Below are 17,463 nucleotides of genomic sequence, written 5' to 3'. Positions count from 1 at the left end.
CTTCAGGTCCCACTGCAGAGCCCGCATTCGCCACCTGGCGTGATGCGCTAGCAGGATGCAGGAGGCCATCAGACCCAGAAGCCGCAGCACCAACCTGACCGAAACCCGGGATAGAGGCTGAAAGATGGGAATCGGACCCTGAATATCCCAGACCCGCTGCTCCGGAGGATAAGCCCGGAACTGCGCCGAATCCAGAACCGCTCCGATGAAGAGGAGCTTCTGGGAGGGACTCCGATGCGACTTCGGCACACTGATGGAGAACCTCAGCAAATGCAGGAGGTCGGCTGTAGTCTGGAGGTGGGAGACGACTTGCTGGGGCGAGCCCGCCTTTAACAGCCAGTCGTCGAGATAGGGGAAGACTGGAACCCCTGATCTGCGCAGATGAGCTGCGACCACCGGCATCACTTTCGTGAACACCCGAGGGGCACTGGTGAGGCCGAAGGGGAGCTCAGTAAACTGAAAATGCTCCTGACCCACCGTGAACCGCAGGTAACGCCGGTGGGCCGGCAGGATGGGGATGTGAAAATAAGCATCCTGCAAGTCCAACGCTACCATCCAGTCTCCTGGGTCCAGAGCAGCCAAACCTGAGCCAAGGTGAGCATCTTGAACCTCTCCTTCCGGAGGAAGACGTTGACACTCCTGAGGTCCAAGATAGGGCGTAGGCCCCCTTTGCCCTTCTTGGGAAACAGGAAGTAGTGGGAATAGCAACCACAACCTACTTCTGGACCAGGAACGTGCTCGATGGCCCCTTTGGCCAAGAGGGCCGTAACTTCCTCCCGCAGAAGATTCAAGTGATCCCCCGACATACGGTGGTACTGCAGTGGCATGGCTGGAGGGGTCGTCTCGAAGGGGAGGGAGTAGCCCCTTCGGACGATTTGCAGCACCCACCTGTCCGACGTGATGGAACGCCAGTGGAGCAGGTGATGGCGAACTCTGCCTCCCACTGGCGTGGAATGGGCCTGAAAGCACGGACTAGGTGGGCTTTGAGGTGGATTTTGCCGGGGTGGATGTGGACTGACCAGCACGTTGTCCCCCCAGTACCGCCTCGGCGGAATCCACGTCCGCGACCGCGTGCAGGTTGGGTCTGGGTCCGAGGCCGGTGGCTAGGTGGACGTGAGGGGGCGCCCCTTCCTTGGCCACGAAAGGGACGAAAAGCGGAAGTTTGTGGCCGAGAGGCCCAAGGACTTGGCCGTAGCCCGGGAGTCCTTGAAGCGCGCCAGCGCAGTATCCACCTTTTTGCCAAAAAGGCGACTGCCATCAAAGGGCATATTCATGAGGGTGCTCTGGACATCCCCCTGAGAAAAACGTGGACCGCAGCCAGGCATGGCGGCGGAGCGCCACAGAGGTTGACATCGCCCTACCCAGCGAGTCCTTTGTGTCTAGTCTACATCTGATAGCATGCCGCGCTGCATCCCGCCCGTCGGCAAGAGCCTGGGCGAGCCGTGTCCGGGCCTCCTCCACACACTGGGGCAGCACATTCTCCACCATATCCCACAGAGTGAGAGTAACGGTCCAAGAGGCAAGCAGTGTTCAAGGATCGCAGACCCAGACTAAGGGGAGAGAACAGCTTCTTACCAAACTGTTCAAGCCTCTTGGATTCCCGATCCGGGGGAGCGGACGAGAAGGAGGACTGGGAAGTAGAGGCCTGGATAACCAGGTTCTCGTGCGTGGGGTGTTGGGACAGAAAGCTGGGGTCGCCCAGTGCAGGGCAGTGGAGCCGGGCCACGTTCCGATCCACAGGAGGTACTGTGGAGGGCTTGGACCAGGTGCCCTTCAGAACGTCCACTAGTGCCTCAAACTGCAGCAGAGGCTCAGAGGAGCTTGCGGTCTGTTGAAGCACTTCTGTGAGGAGGTTAGTCCTCACGGCCACAGCAGGCAGCTCCAGCCCAAGGGCTTCGGCCGCCTTGCGCAGCACCACGGAAAATGCAGCACCGTCCTCCGAAGCCACAGTCGGAGGAGAGATGAAGCCAGTGTCCAGGGAGGTGTCCAGACCACTGGCATCCCCAGCTCATCTGCCCAGTCCTGTGATAAGTTGGCCTGCAGGGCCAGAGGGTCTTCAGACCCCTCCCAGTCATCACCGTCATCCGATTCCTGGTAGACAGGTGGAATGATCGGAGCCGGGCGAAAGAAGAGATTGCCACCCATCGGCGTCGGACGCGGCGCCGGGCCGCGCCGCTCCGACGCCGCTCCGGGACTGAACCGGGGAACGGCGTGGTACCGGAGACGACGCCGGCGGAGGGGTCGTGAGGTCGACCAGCGTCGTCTGGGATCCAGGCCTGGATCCCACGGAGACCTGCGGCGTCGGGACCGGAGTCGACGACGGCGCCGGAGCCGCTGGCCCGCTAGGCCCCCCCAGTCGAGCCCTCGGGCCCGAAGGCGCGCCGGCAGGCGTCGACGGTGGAGCCAGGCCCCTCAAGGCCGAGAGGAAGGCAATGACCTCCGCCGGAGTCGCGTCGGTCCCAGGGAATGGTGGGTATGGGGACAGATGCGACTCCGACGGAGCAGTGTGGGTGGTACCACCCGAGCCCTCAGCCGAGTCACGCGACCGGCGAAGGGAGCCCGAAGAGCGATGTCGCATCTTGGACTTCTTACCATGCTTCGACTTACCCGAAGACTTGGAACCGGACGAGTGGTGGTGACTGCGGCTCCGTGACTGGTCCCTCGACCTCCTCGTCGACCGGGACCGTGAACGGCGCGGAGCCGACTGCCGGTACTCCAGGAGCTTGCGGGACCGCTCCTGCCTAGCCTTCGAAGTCAGGGCCCGGCAGTCGAGGCACGACTCGGAATCGTGGTCGGCCCCCAAGCAGAAAAGGCACCGGCGATGATGGTTCGTAACCGACATCAGTCGGTGACAGGAGTCGCAGGGGTGGAACCAGGCATCCTACCGGCACCAGAGTCGAGTCGACAAGAGACCAAAAGAGTCAAAAAAAGTTTAGTCAAAAAATGACTAAGGGGTGAGCTCTTCCCGGATCGGCGCTGTCTGGCGCGGAAAAAAGAAGAACTGACGTCAGCGCGCGAGGGCGGCGTCTTAAGTACTCCGATGACGTCATTCCAGCGCACGACACGGACGCGGAGCCGCAGACGACGCCTAGCGACGCGCAAGGGGTATTGCTGATGAAAAATCTTTCCGGATCCAGCCTGACGCCTGGGGATATTCTAAGGTGAGGAATCTAACTAACGTGTTTCTTTCAGATAAAGAATTACACATTTTAAATGGGAGGTGGGAGGCAGCATAAATCATATGGTAGGACCGCTGTCAGCGCCTTCCAAGTTGGTACAGGCAGAGAGAGAGAGAGCTCCGCAGTTACCCCCTGCCTTCACAGTGTGAATCCATGCCATGCTTTGTGCAGTAGGTGTGGTTGCAAAACATTGTGCACAACCATGTGCATTGCCACGAGTAAGCGCCCGCCACGTACCCACCAGGACTAATTGCAGCATGTTTTTTTGTTTGCACTTTAATTTAATATGGCACAAACTCGTCCCAGAGGTATTGGAGTGCTTTAGATGAGCACCAGTTACGCTACACAAGGACACCTTCATTTTTGGTACGCACACGGAGATTAAACGATTTGCCCAAAATCACAGCATGTTAAGAGCGACGCTGAGATTCGAACCTGGTTCCCCAACTGCAAGGTCGGCAGCTCTGACCATTGCGCCACATGCTTGGCTTGTTTTTTTTTTTGCCCTTTACTATGTGCCACGAATGCTCGCAGGTTCTCTTACAAAATGGACTGCAGCTGGGCGTACTTTTTCATCTAGCTTCGACAGTAAAAGCCGCTATGGATTGCTTTGTATAAACACCACGCATTGTGCCTTGAGATTTCTGTTGCCATGTTGCGTTCTGCGAAGAGAAACTGCCATTTTCGAGTAAAGTAAACAAGTCTGTAAGCGCTCGCCAGGCAGCCGCGGTTGACGTCGACTTTTCGCTTTTTCTGCCGTCGCACTTGGACAGCCTGCTTTCCTTCTGCTCTTTATGGGGCCATGTGTTTGGCCCCATAAGATAAGAAACCTTTTACTTCAGAAGGAAAGCAGGCGAGGCCGTCCAAGTGGGACGGCAGAAAAATCAGAGTGAAAACGTCACCAACAGCTCTTTCCCAATGGCTGGCCGCCGTTTAGCATAAACTGTGACGCCGGCCAACGGGAAAGAGGGGCGGGGCTTAAAGCCCTTTACTGAAAAAACCCCAAAACATTAAATCTCGCCAGCGAGACTGCGCATGTGCGCAGCCTACGCTAGCGAGACCTAAAAAGTAAGACAATTGATATCAAACGGTATGTTAGAAAAAAAGTCAACCTTTTTTCATATTATGTTTCAACACTGCTCAGATACCATTCCTAGGGCTATTATTAGAGCTCAGTGGACATAGCTAATTTTCAATCACACACCTACAATCTCTGGCTTACAAGTTGAATAGCTGACAAAATGAGTACAAACAATACTTAGAAGCCAATTTAGGGGATGGTGTGAGCTATATACATATTTAATATTAATATTATTATATTGATGTTCTTATTGGAGGACATGCTCTTCGTCCAATTCATCTGATTTCTCTCCGCCACAATTAGACACAGTAAAACTGAAGTTTTTGTAAAGTGATGCCCCTTTTGAGAACTTTGTGTTCCAAAATCGAAATATACTCCGCTGCGTATCAGACTTCCCTTGTGTGTTTATTTTTAGTCTGTGGTAAAGTTGAGTTTACTCATTACCAAAGGTTTTTCCTTATTTGTACTTAATATGCACATAAAGAGCAAAATGGTACATGCATGGGCTTTTGATAAAATGTTGATTTGGTTGCAGCATAAAGAGTGAGGCCTCAGGAACCTGAGAATATTTGTTCTCTTCAGTAGAGTCATGCAAGGGATGTCCTAAGCCGTATATTATGCGAGCATAGGCAAACAAGTGAATTTTATCCATTCACCTTCTCTCACTGTTTATTTCATTTACTATCAATGTGTTTTCTCACTTTCTACCATCATGCTCACCCACCATCAAGTCCTATCAATGTTAGAAGGAATTACAAGTACCAACGGACAAAGAGCATGACCTGGATAGTTTCGTCTGGTTGCTTCCACTGCCTATTCTTGTTCCCACAGAACCTATCTTATCTAGTTTGCTGTTTGGTTTGTCCCCTGTGCTTCTGCGGAGGGGCAGTGCCACATACTCACTTTCTATGGTAATATTTTCCAATGGTGTACTCCTGCATCACTACGTCTCATATGATCAAGTCAAGTTCTAGAAGTAGCAGAACATGTTTGTCTCTTTTGTTTGTGTTATTTCAGTTTAAGAATTTAAATATTTAGATTTGCATTTCCATTCATTGCATTTTCAGCCATTTGCTTGGTCAAAATCTTTAATTTATTCAGCCTGACCTCCAAAGTCTTATCTTTTTTGTTGTGATGTGCACAACATATTGGGCATTCCCTGACAACAAAATGCCCCATTCAATTTGCAATTAGAACATGTAATTGTACAGTATACTAAGAATTACCTCCAGGTTTTTATATATTTCTTAGTGCAAGTGAGGCAGAACTTTAAAAATATTCTTCCCCGGCCAGCAAATAGGTTTCCGGTCACAACATGGTGTACGATTCGTTTTCGAAAAAGAAAAGTTCTACCTATTTCTGTAAAAAACATACACAGATGTTAACTTATACTAGGCAACTCATATGTTTCTCTCACTCGGTTTTACCTTGTACGCAGCAGGTAACCTCTGCTACGGGCCTGCAGGAGACAAATCCTTCTTAGTTGCTGTAGGTACAATTTTCGCTGCACATGTCCACGCCACACTGCTTGGATATAAGCTGCGGCATTGTTCTTCAACCTCCGGACAGCGTACAACCTCCAACACCGCTGCAACAGTTCACAACATGATCAAATCACCTCAAGTGAAGCCCGGGATCACAGACAGAAGAATGCTCATGCAAGGACAACTTGGCTCGAGCCAACTGCTTAACTGAAAACTGAACTCCAGCCATACTCCAACACAACCTTATCAGGGGCCAAATGTACTAACAAACTTTCTTGTCGCAAACCCTGTGATTTGGTAAATCGCAAGGTTTGAGACAAGAATATGTGTTTTTCAAATGTACTAAACCCATTGAGCGATTTAATAACGTGCTACTAAATCACTAAGTTAGTTGAGAAAATGATAACGAATCAGAATACGAAAGAGGCATTTTTAGGGTGTCCCTTCCTAATAGCGATTCTTTATTGTGTGAAGTGTGGCTGCAAAACATTAATATTTTACTGACACCTCAAAGGAGGTGGTAACCTGTTTGCAAATGGGAAGGGGTCCCCCAGAAACATTTTGTAGGAGTTGGCAGTGGTCCATGGCACCTCTGCCTACTCTTAAAAACAGTTGCTCTTATTTGTAAACACATCCAGTTTTCCTTTACAGAAAATGGGTTGAATTTTTCAAACGGTGCTTTGTTTGAAAGGCTGCGATTCATTGTGGGTCGCAATTTGCGATCTACCAAAATTAATATTCATCGGTCGAACTGCAACCTACTAAGAATCGGGTTTTTGCAAACAGACCTATTAGTATGTGGGTCTGTTTACAAGAACAGAATGAATTCAGTAAAGGTTGGTGCCCAATTTACATCAATTTTTACCAAATCCATTCTTAGTACACCTGGCTCCATACTCTTTATTACAAACTGGGGGCAGGATGTCGAGTCATGTTATAAAGTGATAGCATGCAAAATCAGTCTGCTACCTCTGATCTGATCTGAAAGAATTCTATGCAAACCTGTACTGCCATGTCGCGAATGGCCATCCACTGAACAGGCAAGCAGATCTATGAAGCTTTCGAGCTTGCAGCTTTCTTCTAACATAAGCCATGAGGAAGTCAAGTAGTGGAGGCATTCCAAACATGAACAAATAATTTTTGAACTGGCTAAATTTTTCCCCAATCAAAGGTAATGGTTGAGTACACTTCATCGTAAACTAATGCATTCAAGGCATTTATTGGCCATTTGTATGTTTAAGCAAGCACATGCCACTAAAAACACCTCTCACGCACAACATGGCCCTGGCTCAATAAAAAGGAGGAAAAGGTGCAACGCATATCAAATACACAATTATTTCAAAAAAATAATAGTCATATTCAATAGGCAATCCAAGAAGTGTTAACTCATACAAATCGCAGCAATAAATGTAGAAACGTAACAACCAAATAACAAATGGCAGCAGAAGTTGGAACAGGGAAATAAACAGGACAAATCACTATGTGAACAAACAAGGAAGATCCTGCACAAACCAAGCCCCTTTAACCGGTTTCTGTGCTTCTAAAGTAAATATACTATGGGAAAGATAGCTCCCTAATAAACAAATAATGTGCGCTGTTTAGGAACAGGTATAAAATATCCTGTTTATAATCAACTTGTTAATCTAGTAAACAGTTGTGTTTGCCACTGAAGTCAGAGTACTTCATTTTTTCTGTCACATTCACCCGTATCATCTGCAGTTTTTCTCCCAGCTTGACTTGCCTGGAGATAGAACCATCACCTTTTCTCCAATTAGTCAAAATTTGTTTTGCAATACTGAAGTTTTGGGCTTATCATGTATTATTATTAAAGTAATGTTCAATGTAAACTGCACTTTATAAAACATAAATTTAAATTCACAATTAAAAACGATCCATGTCTAAATCTTATTTTCAAGGCATGAATGGCTCCAAAATTAATGATAAAAATGTACTTTAAAAAACCACTGATTCACATAGCAAAGTTCAAAAGCCAATGAATCATTAACTGCTATTTCTGAATTTTGACCTTACACACTGCTTTTTACGCTGGTATACATCATTCTGCATCCTTTGATTGAAAAAGGTATTTATAAAATAACGTAATTCTCTCAGCTAAAATCTACATAGAATCAATACTTGCACAGCTCATTTTCAAGGGTACAGGGGTTCATTTGAACAGAGCACCAAGTATTTATTCTGGGGAGATGCCACCCTCATTTTTGCAGAAACTCAAAACATACATGTCCCACGCCTAATTAAGACAAACAATTATGTTTGAATTATATATAAATCAGCTTTTTAAATGGTTTAATGGAAAGTCACCAAAACACAATCTGAACAAACCTATACAGAATTTACTTGTATAAATAAATGCATTTTTCTAATGACACCAATTCAGTAGGTCACTTTTCATTGGTAAGAGTTCTGATCCAAAAGTTAAACATGGTTATTTCAAATTATCATTTAAGCTAAACACACATTCTTCACTACTGAAATAAAATTATTTCTTGGAATTGAAGTCCACCGAAAAAAGATGGTAATGAAAAAGAAGCACTATTTACATAGATGTACATTAGCCCTCCTCCTGGTTAATTATCATTACATCTTTAATCGTAATATAAGGAGGACTGGGAGAAATTTCAGTCCAGTGTATACTCCATCAAAATATAACATAATTAATGAAGTATACCATTCCCTAAGGGGTTCTAGATAATATATTAAATATCTGGATCCAACTAGGTTGAAGGAGCATTTTCAATAAGGCATTTTCATTACAGTCCAAATCACAAAATTGCCCTACAAACGTAAAGCATAATAGACCACATTTTACAAAGTGTATGTGTATATATTTTTTTTTTGCCAAGAAGTTATATGACACACTCCAGGAATTTCTTTTCATAGATGATTTATTTAGCACACCAACACGCGGCGTATAACTTGTTGGTGAAAAATGTGTGCAAGGGCATGGTTCCACCCCGAACCCCGGCAACGACCATGAGCACTCTGAAAGTGGAACCAATTGGTGGCAGATATTATACACACACATTTATATATAAAGGCTGAATATATGCCTTATGATAATTTTAAGCTCTTTACTTTAAAAAAATAAGAACTGTTAAATAGAAAATCAGTAGAATTAACCTAGTGACTAGAAAACTATTTAACAAATCTTTTTTTAAAGAAGGTTGAGAGAGAATAAGGACAATGTAGCCTAATAGACAAAAGCCTGGAAGGTTCGGAAAATGGTGCTACTCATTTTAGGAATCACACACTACCAGTATCCCATCTTGCCTGTAAGTGTAAGTTGGGACAGCTTTCTTTTTTATGGAGACTAAAGATTATGGTACAACTGAGGGTAATCCCCTTTGCACTTTCTCCAGAAAGGAAGGAGGGTTGCTGGGAACTTTAAAGAAGATTCCAGGTGAGTTAGTATTCCTTCCCCTCCAGGAAATCCTCATTAATAGTTATAAGCACTCAAGAGATTCTCAAGCCTATCACTTACAAAAGGGGAGATAAAAAAAATAAGCAAAAGGAAAGAAACCAAACACAGAATTTAACTAAAACGTTTTGGCAGAGAGGCTTGGCAATCTGTGTCAAAGCAATGTCTTGGGAAAGTGTGCATCATCTTCCAGGTGGCTGCCTTACAGATGTCCGCAATGGCAATGTTTTTTCTCAACATAGCGGCTGTAGCAGCTCAGCCTTTCACTGAAGGGGTTTTGGGTATGCCAATCAAAGATTAGTTGGGATTACTGAAGCAAAGAAGAATACAGGGAACAATCCACATGAATGTTTAGAATTGACTAACCCTTTTCTTATTGGACCATAGTTAGCAAACACATGATATGTTCATCTAATGCCTTTGGTCTTACTGAAATATAACTTTAAACCCTTTTATTATTCAATGGATGTAAAGCTCTTTTCGATGGAGGAGGAGGATTCCAAGCTAAAGTTGGAAGAGCAACTATCTGATTAACACTAAAATCAGATACAGTCTTACATAGGAAACTTGGATGAGTCCCCATCACAACCATGTTTATAGAAAACTGTATCTGGTTCCTTACAACAGACGACCTGCATCTCATCGACCCTCCTGGTGGACATTTTGGCCTTTAAAAACGCTATCTTCGAGGTCAGATGTTAAAGAGTATGTGAGAAAGTGCCATCTTTCTTGCATGGTATGCCCCCACTTTTTGCTGAATTGCTGAATGTACTTTGAGTGTACCCTGGACTCCTGCCAATCAGGTGGCCAGGGCCTATGTTCCTTCCCTAAAAACACAAAACCCAAATTGGCAAACCCTGGCCACATGTCAGCCCCTGTTAAATGGTACCCTAGGTACCCAGGGCTTTGTGACCAGGGAAGGCCTCTAAGGGCTGCAGCACTCATTGTGCCACCCTTAGAGGCCCTGTACCCTTACACACACACACTGCCCTTGTAGTCTGGGTGCAAGACAAAACAAAGAGTCGACATGGCACACATCCCTGTGTGCCATGCCCATCACCTACACTGCCATGGCATACATGGACCACCACTCTGGCTGGGTGCCCCTATGCAAATGGTGTGGGCACAGGAGCAGGAGTCCTGTGCCCCTACAGTACCCAGGTCCTTTCCTGGGCACTGCAAGTGCAGTGCTGCCATTTAAGAGTACATGGTGCTGAGAGCTCGTCAAACATGAACTCCACAGCATCATAATGGCAACACTGAAGACTGAGAAGTTTGGTATCAAACTTCTCAGCACATTAAACCCACACTGATGCCAGTGTGGGATTTAATGCACCAAGCACCCCAGAGGGCATCTTAGAGATGCCCCCTAAAACCTAACCTACAATCCACGTCTGTTCTGAGGCTACCTAGGCTGCCACATAGCAGACATGTTGCTGGACCCCTGGGTAGGAGAGCCCTGCTCTCCTGGGCCTGCAACAATGCACATCCTGGGCGAGGTGCTAAATCTCCTCCCCCAGGATGGGCAGGGGGGAGCTTCAAAGGCATGCCGACTCTGTGAGCTTCCCCAGGCCACTGCAACCCCCCACTCTAGCGGGAAGCTTGGCCGGAAACCCCAAATAAGGACAAGGGATGTGCCAGTCTGCCAACCCCACCCCTCAGGTGGGGGAGGCGAGGTGAATCACATCTCCGGGTTCTCGCCATCTTGAAGATGGGACGCCCTACCCTATCAGGACTAGGCTACTGCTCCCCTCCCACAGGAGAGAGGCAGGATAGGGGGTGTACCCACCCCAGGACAGGGACCCATTGGTCCCTGCCCTTCACCTACCTGTAACACCCCTAAATCTAGTATTTAGGGGCACCCTGAACCTTCCTTCCCCAGATTCCAGATTCCAAAATCCGAAGAAGAGCTAGAAGAAAGAAGACCTGCCCTGCAGCTGCTAAGAAGAAGACACCAACTGCTTTGGCCCCAGCCCTACCGGCCTGTCGACCCTCGAACCTGCTCCTGCTCCAACCCGGCATCCCCTTTGGCCAGCAACCTCACAAACCCCGGAGGACCTGGCTACCTTTTGACTCTAAACCCCTGGGACTCCCATGAGTAGAGGTTCTACTCAAAATCTACTTCTAATCCCTGGCAGCAGCCCGGAACCGCGAACCCAGCACACTCTGCACCAGCCAAGCCTGGCCTGTGCCAGAGTGAACAAAGACCACGAGGACGACTCCACGGCGACTGTGACCTCGAGTCCGGCACCCAAGGCCCCCCTCGACACTCCTGAAAAAGCCTGCAGCATCAGAACCAGGTGCCCCCCCAACCGCGATCAACAGAGGGTAAGATTTCCTGACACCAAAAGGCACCCCTGCACCTGGCACCCTGCGGCCCCCTGTGCCCAATCCCGGGGTACCTACCTTTCCTCCAACTACCAAACTTACCTCTCGAAGTGGTGGTGGCACCTGAAGAATCTTCTTCCCCGAGCTTGCAGTCTTTTTCTAAACCGGAGATTTCCCTTTGAAATCAATAGAGCGCCAGAAGGCTCAAAAGGACCCTGCACCCAGCTGCCCGAGTGACCCTGGCAGTGCAACCTCTACACCTATTTACTTCCCCACTTGCCCTGAGTAAGTGACCAGGAGCCCAGCTCCCACAGCCGCGTGGCCTGCTAGTCAGCAGCCACCAACCAAGGCCCCCCTACCTCTCATAGGATAACATTGGGCCTAACTCTCTCTGCACCCGGCCGCCCTTGCGCCGCTAAGGGTGAGCCAACTGTACCTACCTGACCCTGGGAGACCCCCAAGTCTATGCCCAGAACCTTAACTCTGCCAGTCGAGTACTTACCTTTAAACCGATAACTCTATTTTCTTCATAGGTTAACATTGACTGGATTTTTCTTGAAATTTCTTTTAAGTGTGGACTTTTCAAATCTTAAAATATTCACCAAAAATCAGCCGAGTAACGAAAACGAAAATACTCACCTGCTATTAGGTGAGCTCCCAGTGCTGGATCTTGGTGCCCAGCACGGACTCTGAAAAATACTTACAACTGTACTTACCAGTAACCCAATTTTCTCCCATAGGAAATCATTGACTGTTTTTCTGTGAAATTTCTTCTGTCAATTTCTGCAATCTTTAAATATTCTTTAAAACTCGTATAATATCTGAAAACGTAATTACTTACCTGTTTTGGATAAAGGTCCCAGTACTGAGTCTAGGTACCCAGTACTGGATTACAAAAGTAACGAGAACATACTATACCTGCAACTTGAATTTTCTGCCATAGGGAATCATTGACTGTTTTCTATGAAATATTTTCTAAGTGTCAACTTTTAAAATAGCAAAATATTGTCTATAAATCATCACAGTAGTTAAGTCGACTTGTATCACTTGATTCCAAGTACTGACCCAGGACTGAATCTAGGATCCAGTCCTGGAATTCCAAAAGTAATCCTAAAAGTAATCTGTGGCAAATAACTTGAAACTTTCATTGAACTCAATGCATTATTGTGTTTAGAATGGTGTTGCCTATTGCAACCACTTGTAACTTTCTACAAAAGTCAATTGCATATTGCAAAAGTATTTATATAAAGCATCTCATTCTGAGAAAGTATATTTTAATACCTATTGTTGGTTCTAAAATAAAACAAGCATATATATTTTTTTATATATAAACCATTGGCCTAGAGTTCAGTTATTGAGTGTGTGAGACCATTTGCTGGCTGTGTGTGTGCAACAAATGCTTTACACTGTCCTCTGATACTGCCTTACTGCTCGACCAAGCTACCACTTTAGAGAGTAAGGTTATATCTAACTTTAGCCTCTGCCAAACCTCTGGGGACTGTGGACTCTGTGCACCCTGTACCTATTTGGGAACAGTATATACAGAGCCACTTTCTCACAGAGTAGCCTTAAGAATGTGCTCAAATGGGAGACACATGAATTTGGACAAAACCACATTTAGTTCCCAAGGAGGGGAAGTTCTCATTAGGGTACAGCAAACTTTAAGACCATCTAAAAAGTCTTTAACAACAAACACTTTGAAAAAAGACATATGTGAAGTTTTTTTATATGAGGTAAATGCTGTAATGTGTAACTTTCTAGAAGAAAAGTGAATCCCAGACATTTGTTAATAGAAAAAAGTATGGAAAAACCAACATCTGGATGATCAATTTTCTTCTGCAGACAGAAGATGCAAGCCCCATTACATTTAAAGCAATGGAATCTTCTAGTGAAAGGACATCTGTCTTTAGAAATGTTCATGGAATCTTATGGAAGATCAAAATGACCATATTACAAGAGCCAAACAGTCAAGTTCAATAATGGAAGGTTGAGATGAGAATCGGGCCCACTTAATTTAAATACAAAAGCTAGTCTCCATGGCAATCTCTTGTGTGATGAAAAGGTGTAGAATGTCAATGTACAACCACCACTGTAACTATTCCGGAGCAATGAGGACCATTCTTTTCTTGTTGTTTACCAGCTTGATGACCCTCAATGGGATCTGTAGGAACAAAGGAAATGCACAGACGAATGACTCTGACCAACTGAGAGCGTTACCCAGAGTGCGTGGCTGTTAATACCTAAATGAGTAATTTGGGCGAGAGAAGAAGCAAGATTTACTAAGAGTAAAATACTTGACTGCCTGGCTCCAGATAATAGCGGGAAAATATTGTGGCTTGAATACATACAAACTCTATTAAAAATCTGCAAATTAACTATAGAGCATAAAGAACCTATGTCTATTCAAGAATATAGTAAAAAAGAATTGAAAACAAGGCTTACCACTGCAATGGACCTAGTAAGGGAGGGCGAATCAAGTACAAAACAAAGCATCATCTCTTACTATGAGCGCCCATTTTTCATGGGCATACAACCCTATCTTATTATAGTAAGACATTTTCAGTACAGGTTTCTTTTGACTAGACTAAGATTTGGTACCTTACATTACTTAGTTGCATTTCCTAAGATTAGTAGAAGGTACCATGTTTTACCAAATTGTCCATGTGACGGAAAATCTCCTCAAACCATGCTGCACTTTTTATTATTTTGTGATTTCTATAGGGACATTCGTAAGCTTGCTCTGAAACCTCTTTTTTTAGCAAATACATTTTATCATTATAAACAAGCTTTTAACTTTATATGTAGCCTAGAGAATGAATTTTTTTTTAATGCTGCGTGCAATTTTATTCAAATGTCTATTAGGAAAAGAAAGACTTATTCCTATTGGGAGGCTTTAACTTATGAAAATTATGAAAACTGAAGATGGAATTATAATGCCCCCTGTTTTAAATGCATGATGCTGAGATCTGTTTTAAGATAAATGAATTTAAAAGATTTTTAGGAATTTTTATAAAATTGTTTTCTTGGATTATTATCTAAATATGGACTGTATTTTTGTAGTAGTGATTGTGTATATAATATACTTTTTATTTTTGTTATTGTAATTAGTATGCTTTTATGGTCATGCAAAATGTACAGAAGAACAAATGTTACTTACCTGTAAACTGTGGTTCTCCAGTATTGGTGTCTTTCATAGATTCACATGCTTGAAAATTCCCCGTCCTCGAAGTGGGAGTCCCACGGTACATAAAAAAACAATAAGCCTCATCTATATATATATATAAATATATATGAATAAAATACATATATAAAAAAACATTATATATTTTAAAATAACATACAAAGTCAAAAGTACCATAGGATAACATTGACACATAGGAATCCATTGAAAAAGAAAACACTTTACTGACATATCCATGTCGTTTTTATAGTCCAAACTCCAGCCAATCAGGCGCAAACACCCTCTAGAACCTTCTCCTTAGAAGCTCAGGCCCTCAGATTTTCGTAGCACAAGAGTGACAAAAGAGTGTATGAGGAGAAGAGAGCCTCTGAGGGGAGGTGGGTGGGTAGCATGTGAATCTATGAAAGACACCAATACTGGAGAACCACAGTTTACAGGTAAGTAACATTTGTTCTCCTCCAGTATTGGGGTGTCCTTCATAGATTCACATGCTTGAATAGATTAGTGAGCAGTACTCTGCAGCCTGAAGAGGCAGTATCAAAGTTGCATGAAATACAATGACATGGCATCACAGAATCACAAAACTGATAACAACCCAAGAAGGAGGGAAGTAACAGAGGCTCACCTTATTTGAAAAGAATACGAATAACTGCTTGGCCCACTGCTGTATCGGCTTCGTTGAACGCCTCCAGGCAGTAGTGCCTCGTGAAAGTGTGCCTGTTGGGCCACGTAGCTGCCTGGCAGATTTGATGAATCGGCACACCAGCGAATAGGGCAGTAGAGGAGGACATCGCCCTTGTAGAATGCACCCACACTCCAGAAGGAAGAGGCCTGCCAGCCTTCTGATGGCAGAATGATATCGCTGAAGAAATCCAACGTGCAATTGTTGGCTTGGTAACAGAATGTCCCTTACAGGTTCGTCCATAGGCAACGAACAGTTGGTCAGATTGGCGAAAGGGTGCCGTTCTGCTAATATAAAATTTGAGGCATCTCTTTAAGTCCAGAGAATGCAGACTCTGTTCCGCTGGAGATTGCGGATGAGGAAAAAAGGTTTTTAAAATCACAGGCTCATTAAGATGAAAGTCGGACGGCACCTTCGGCATGAAAGCTGGGTTAGTTCGAAGGATAACACAGTCTGATTTAAATTAGAGGAAAGGAGGCTGGATTGTGAAGGCGTGAATGTCACTCACTCGACGTGAGGAAGTCAAAGCAAGCAGGAGGGCAACCTTCCAGGTCAAGAATTTTTAAATCTGCTGAGTGGATTGGCTCAAAGGGCGCCTTCATAAGTTGCGCCAATACGATGTTGAGACGCCATGTGGACAGGGGACGCCGAATGGGTGGAAACATCCGGAACAATCCCTTAAACAACTGTTGAATCACTCTAGACGAATAGAGAGAGGAAGAGCCGTCCTGGCGAAAACTAGAAATTGCTGCCAAAAAGACTTTTAAAGTGGAATGAGAAAATCCGGACTGTGCCAACTGCAAAAAGAAAGGCAGAAGCTGTGCCGGAGAGGCGTGCACTGGGTGGATGTTAGCAGACGAACACCAATGGCAGAAGCGTTTCCACTTTAGTTTGTAGGTCTTCACCGTGGAAGGCGCCCGCGCCCTGGCAAGAACCTCTCTGCAGGCAGGCGAAATATTTAAGTGAGCAAATTCAAGGTGCTCAGGTTCCAGGCCGACAATTTGAGCAAACTGGTGTTCGGATGGCAGATCCGACCGTTGTTCATCGTGAGAAGGTCCGTCCGGGGGCGAAGAAGGATGGGCTCGCATTGTGAGAGGAGCAGTAACTCCGAGAACCATGCCTGCCGAGGCCACCGGGGAGCAATCAGGAGAATGTGGCATGGTTGTCTCCACATTTTCCACAACGCTCGAGGTACCAGCGGGATTGGCGGAAAAACGTAGGCAAATATTTTGCACCAGTCTATCGAAAGGGCATTCCCGCACGACCCGCTGTGGGGATGCCAACTTGCGCAAGACTGGCATTTGCTGTTCTGTGGATGTGGCCTTTTTCCCCTTGACCGTTCGTTACCCCCTTCCCTCTTCCTACCCTTAAGTCACTCCCCGACAGTCACTGGGTTACTGTTGCACTTTTCTTTTTATTTCTTTGGTACAACAAAGTTGGCAGTGAGTCAAAATAAAGGGTAACAACACAGGTGTGGGGTCCTCCAGGTCCGACTTCTCGTCTCCCTTGCTTGCTTCCCGGCTCCGTTCGGGGAATAGGTGAGCGTGGACCCAAAAGAAAAGAAACAGAACAAACTGGTTTTAAACTTCTACCAGACTGCAGCAGCATAAAAAGGGGAGGGCAAGTGTTCCGTCACCAGTCCCTAGTGAATGTGCCTAACGTGGGGGAAAAACAATTGGTGACTTCAGTGACGTCCCTTAAAACGAGCCCACAGCCCCTGAACAAGCCCCGGCTGGATAATAGGTACTCGCCTCAAGCCCCGACCCTCCTGGGCCGAGGTGTTGGGAGACCAAGCCTCCGTTCCGTCAGGGAGTGCAGTGGTCCCGGGCGCAGTGCTCCTGGAGCTGTGTTCCTTCGCTGGGTCTCCGGGGGTGGTTCCTGGATCGGCTCCTCCGACTTCAGGCTCCTCCGCTCCTCCCGCCGTTCTCCAGAGGGTTGTGCTCTCCCGGTCGTCCTGTTCGGCTTCCTCTGCGTCTTTTCCTGTCTCCGAATCTCCCGCCACCCTGTTCACCGGATGTCCGTCGCTTTTAACAGGCTTGCTCACACCACCCTGATTAGACGCTAGAGTGCCGCCTTCGATTCCTGGTCG

The 17,463-nt window shown here is 46.1% G+C and overlaps 1 protein-coding gene across 13 annotated transcripts in view; it reads right to left on the bottom strand.

Moving 5' to 3' along the window:
* The window catches only part of LOC146772312 (unconventional myosin-IXb-like), a 373,359-nt gene that overhangs the window by 128,048 nt on the left and 227,848 nt on the right, over positions 1–17,463 (bottom strand). For all 13 annotated transcript variants that reach the window (XM_085638103.1, XM_085638105.1, XM_085638104.1 and 10 more), the window contains one exon: positions 5,688–5,848. In XM_085638103.1, the coding sequence (XP_085494229.1) occupies positions 5,688–5,848 (161 nt within the window). The remainder of the gene's footprint in view (positions 1–5,687; positions 5,849–17,463) is intronic.

This window comes from Triturus cristatus, chromosome 12 (assembly GCF_964204655.1).
Source record: "Triturus cristatus chromosome 12, aTriCri1.1, whole genome shotgun sequence".
Lineage (NCBI taxonomy): Eukaryota > Metazoa > Chordata > Amphibia > Caudata > Salamandridae > Triturus > Triturus cristatus.
This window is presented reverse-complemented; position numbering and strand designations above follow the sequence as displayed.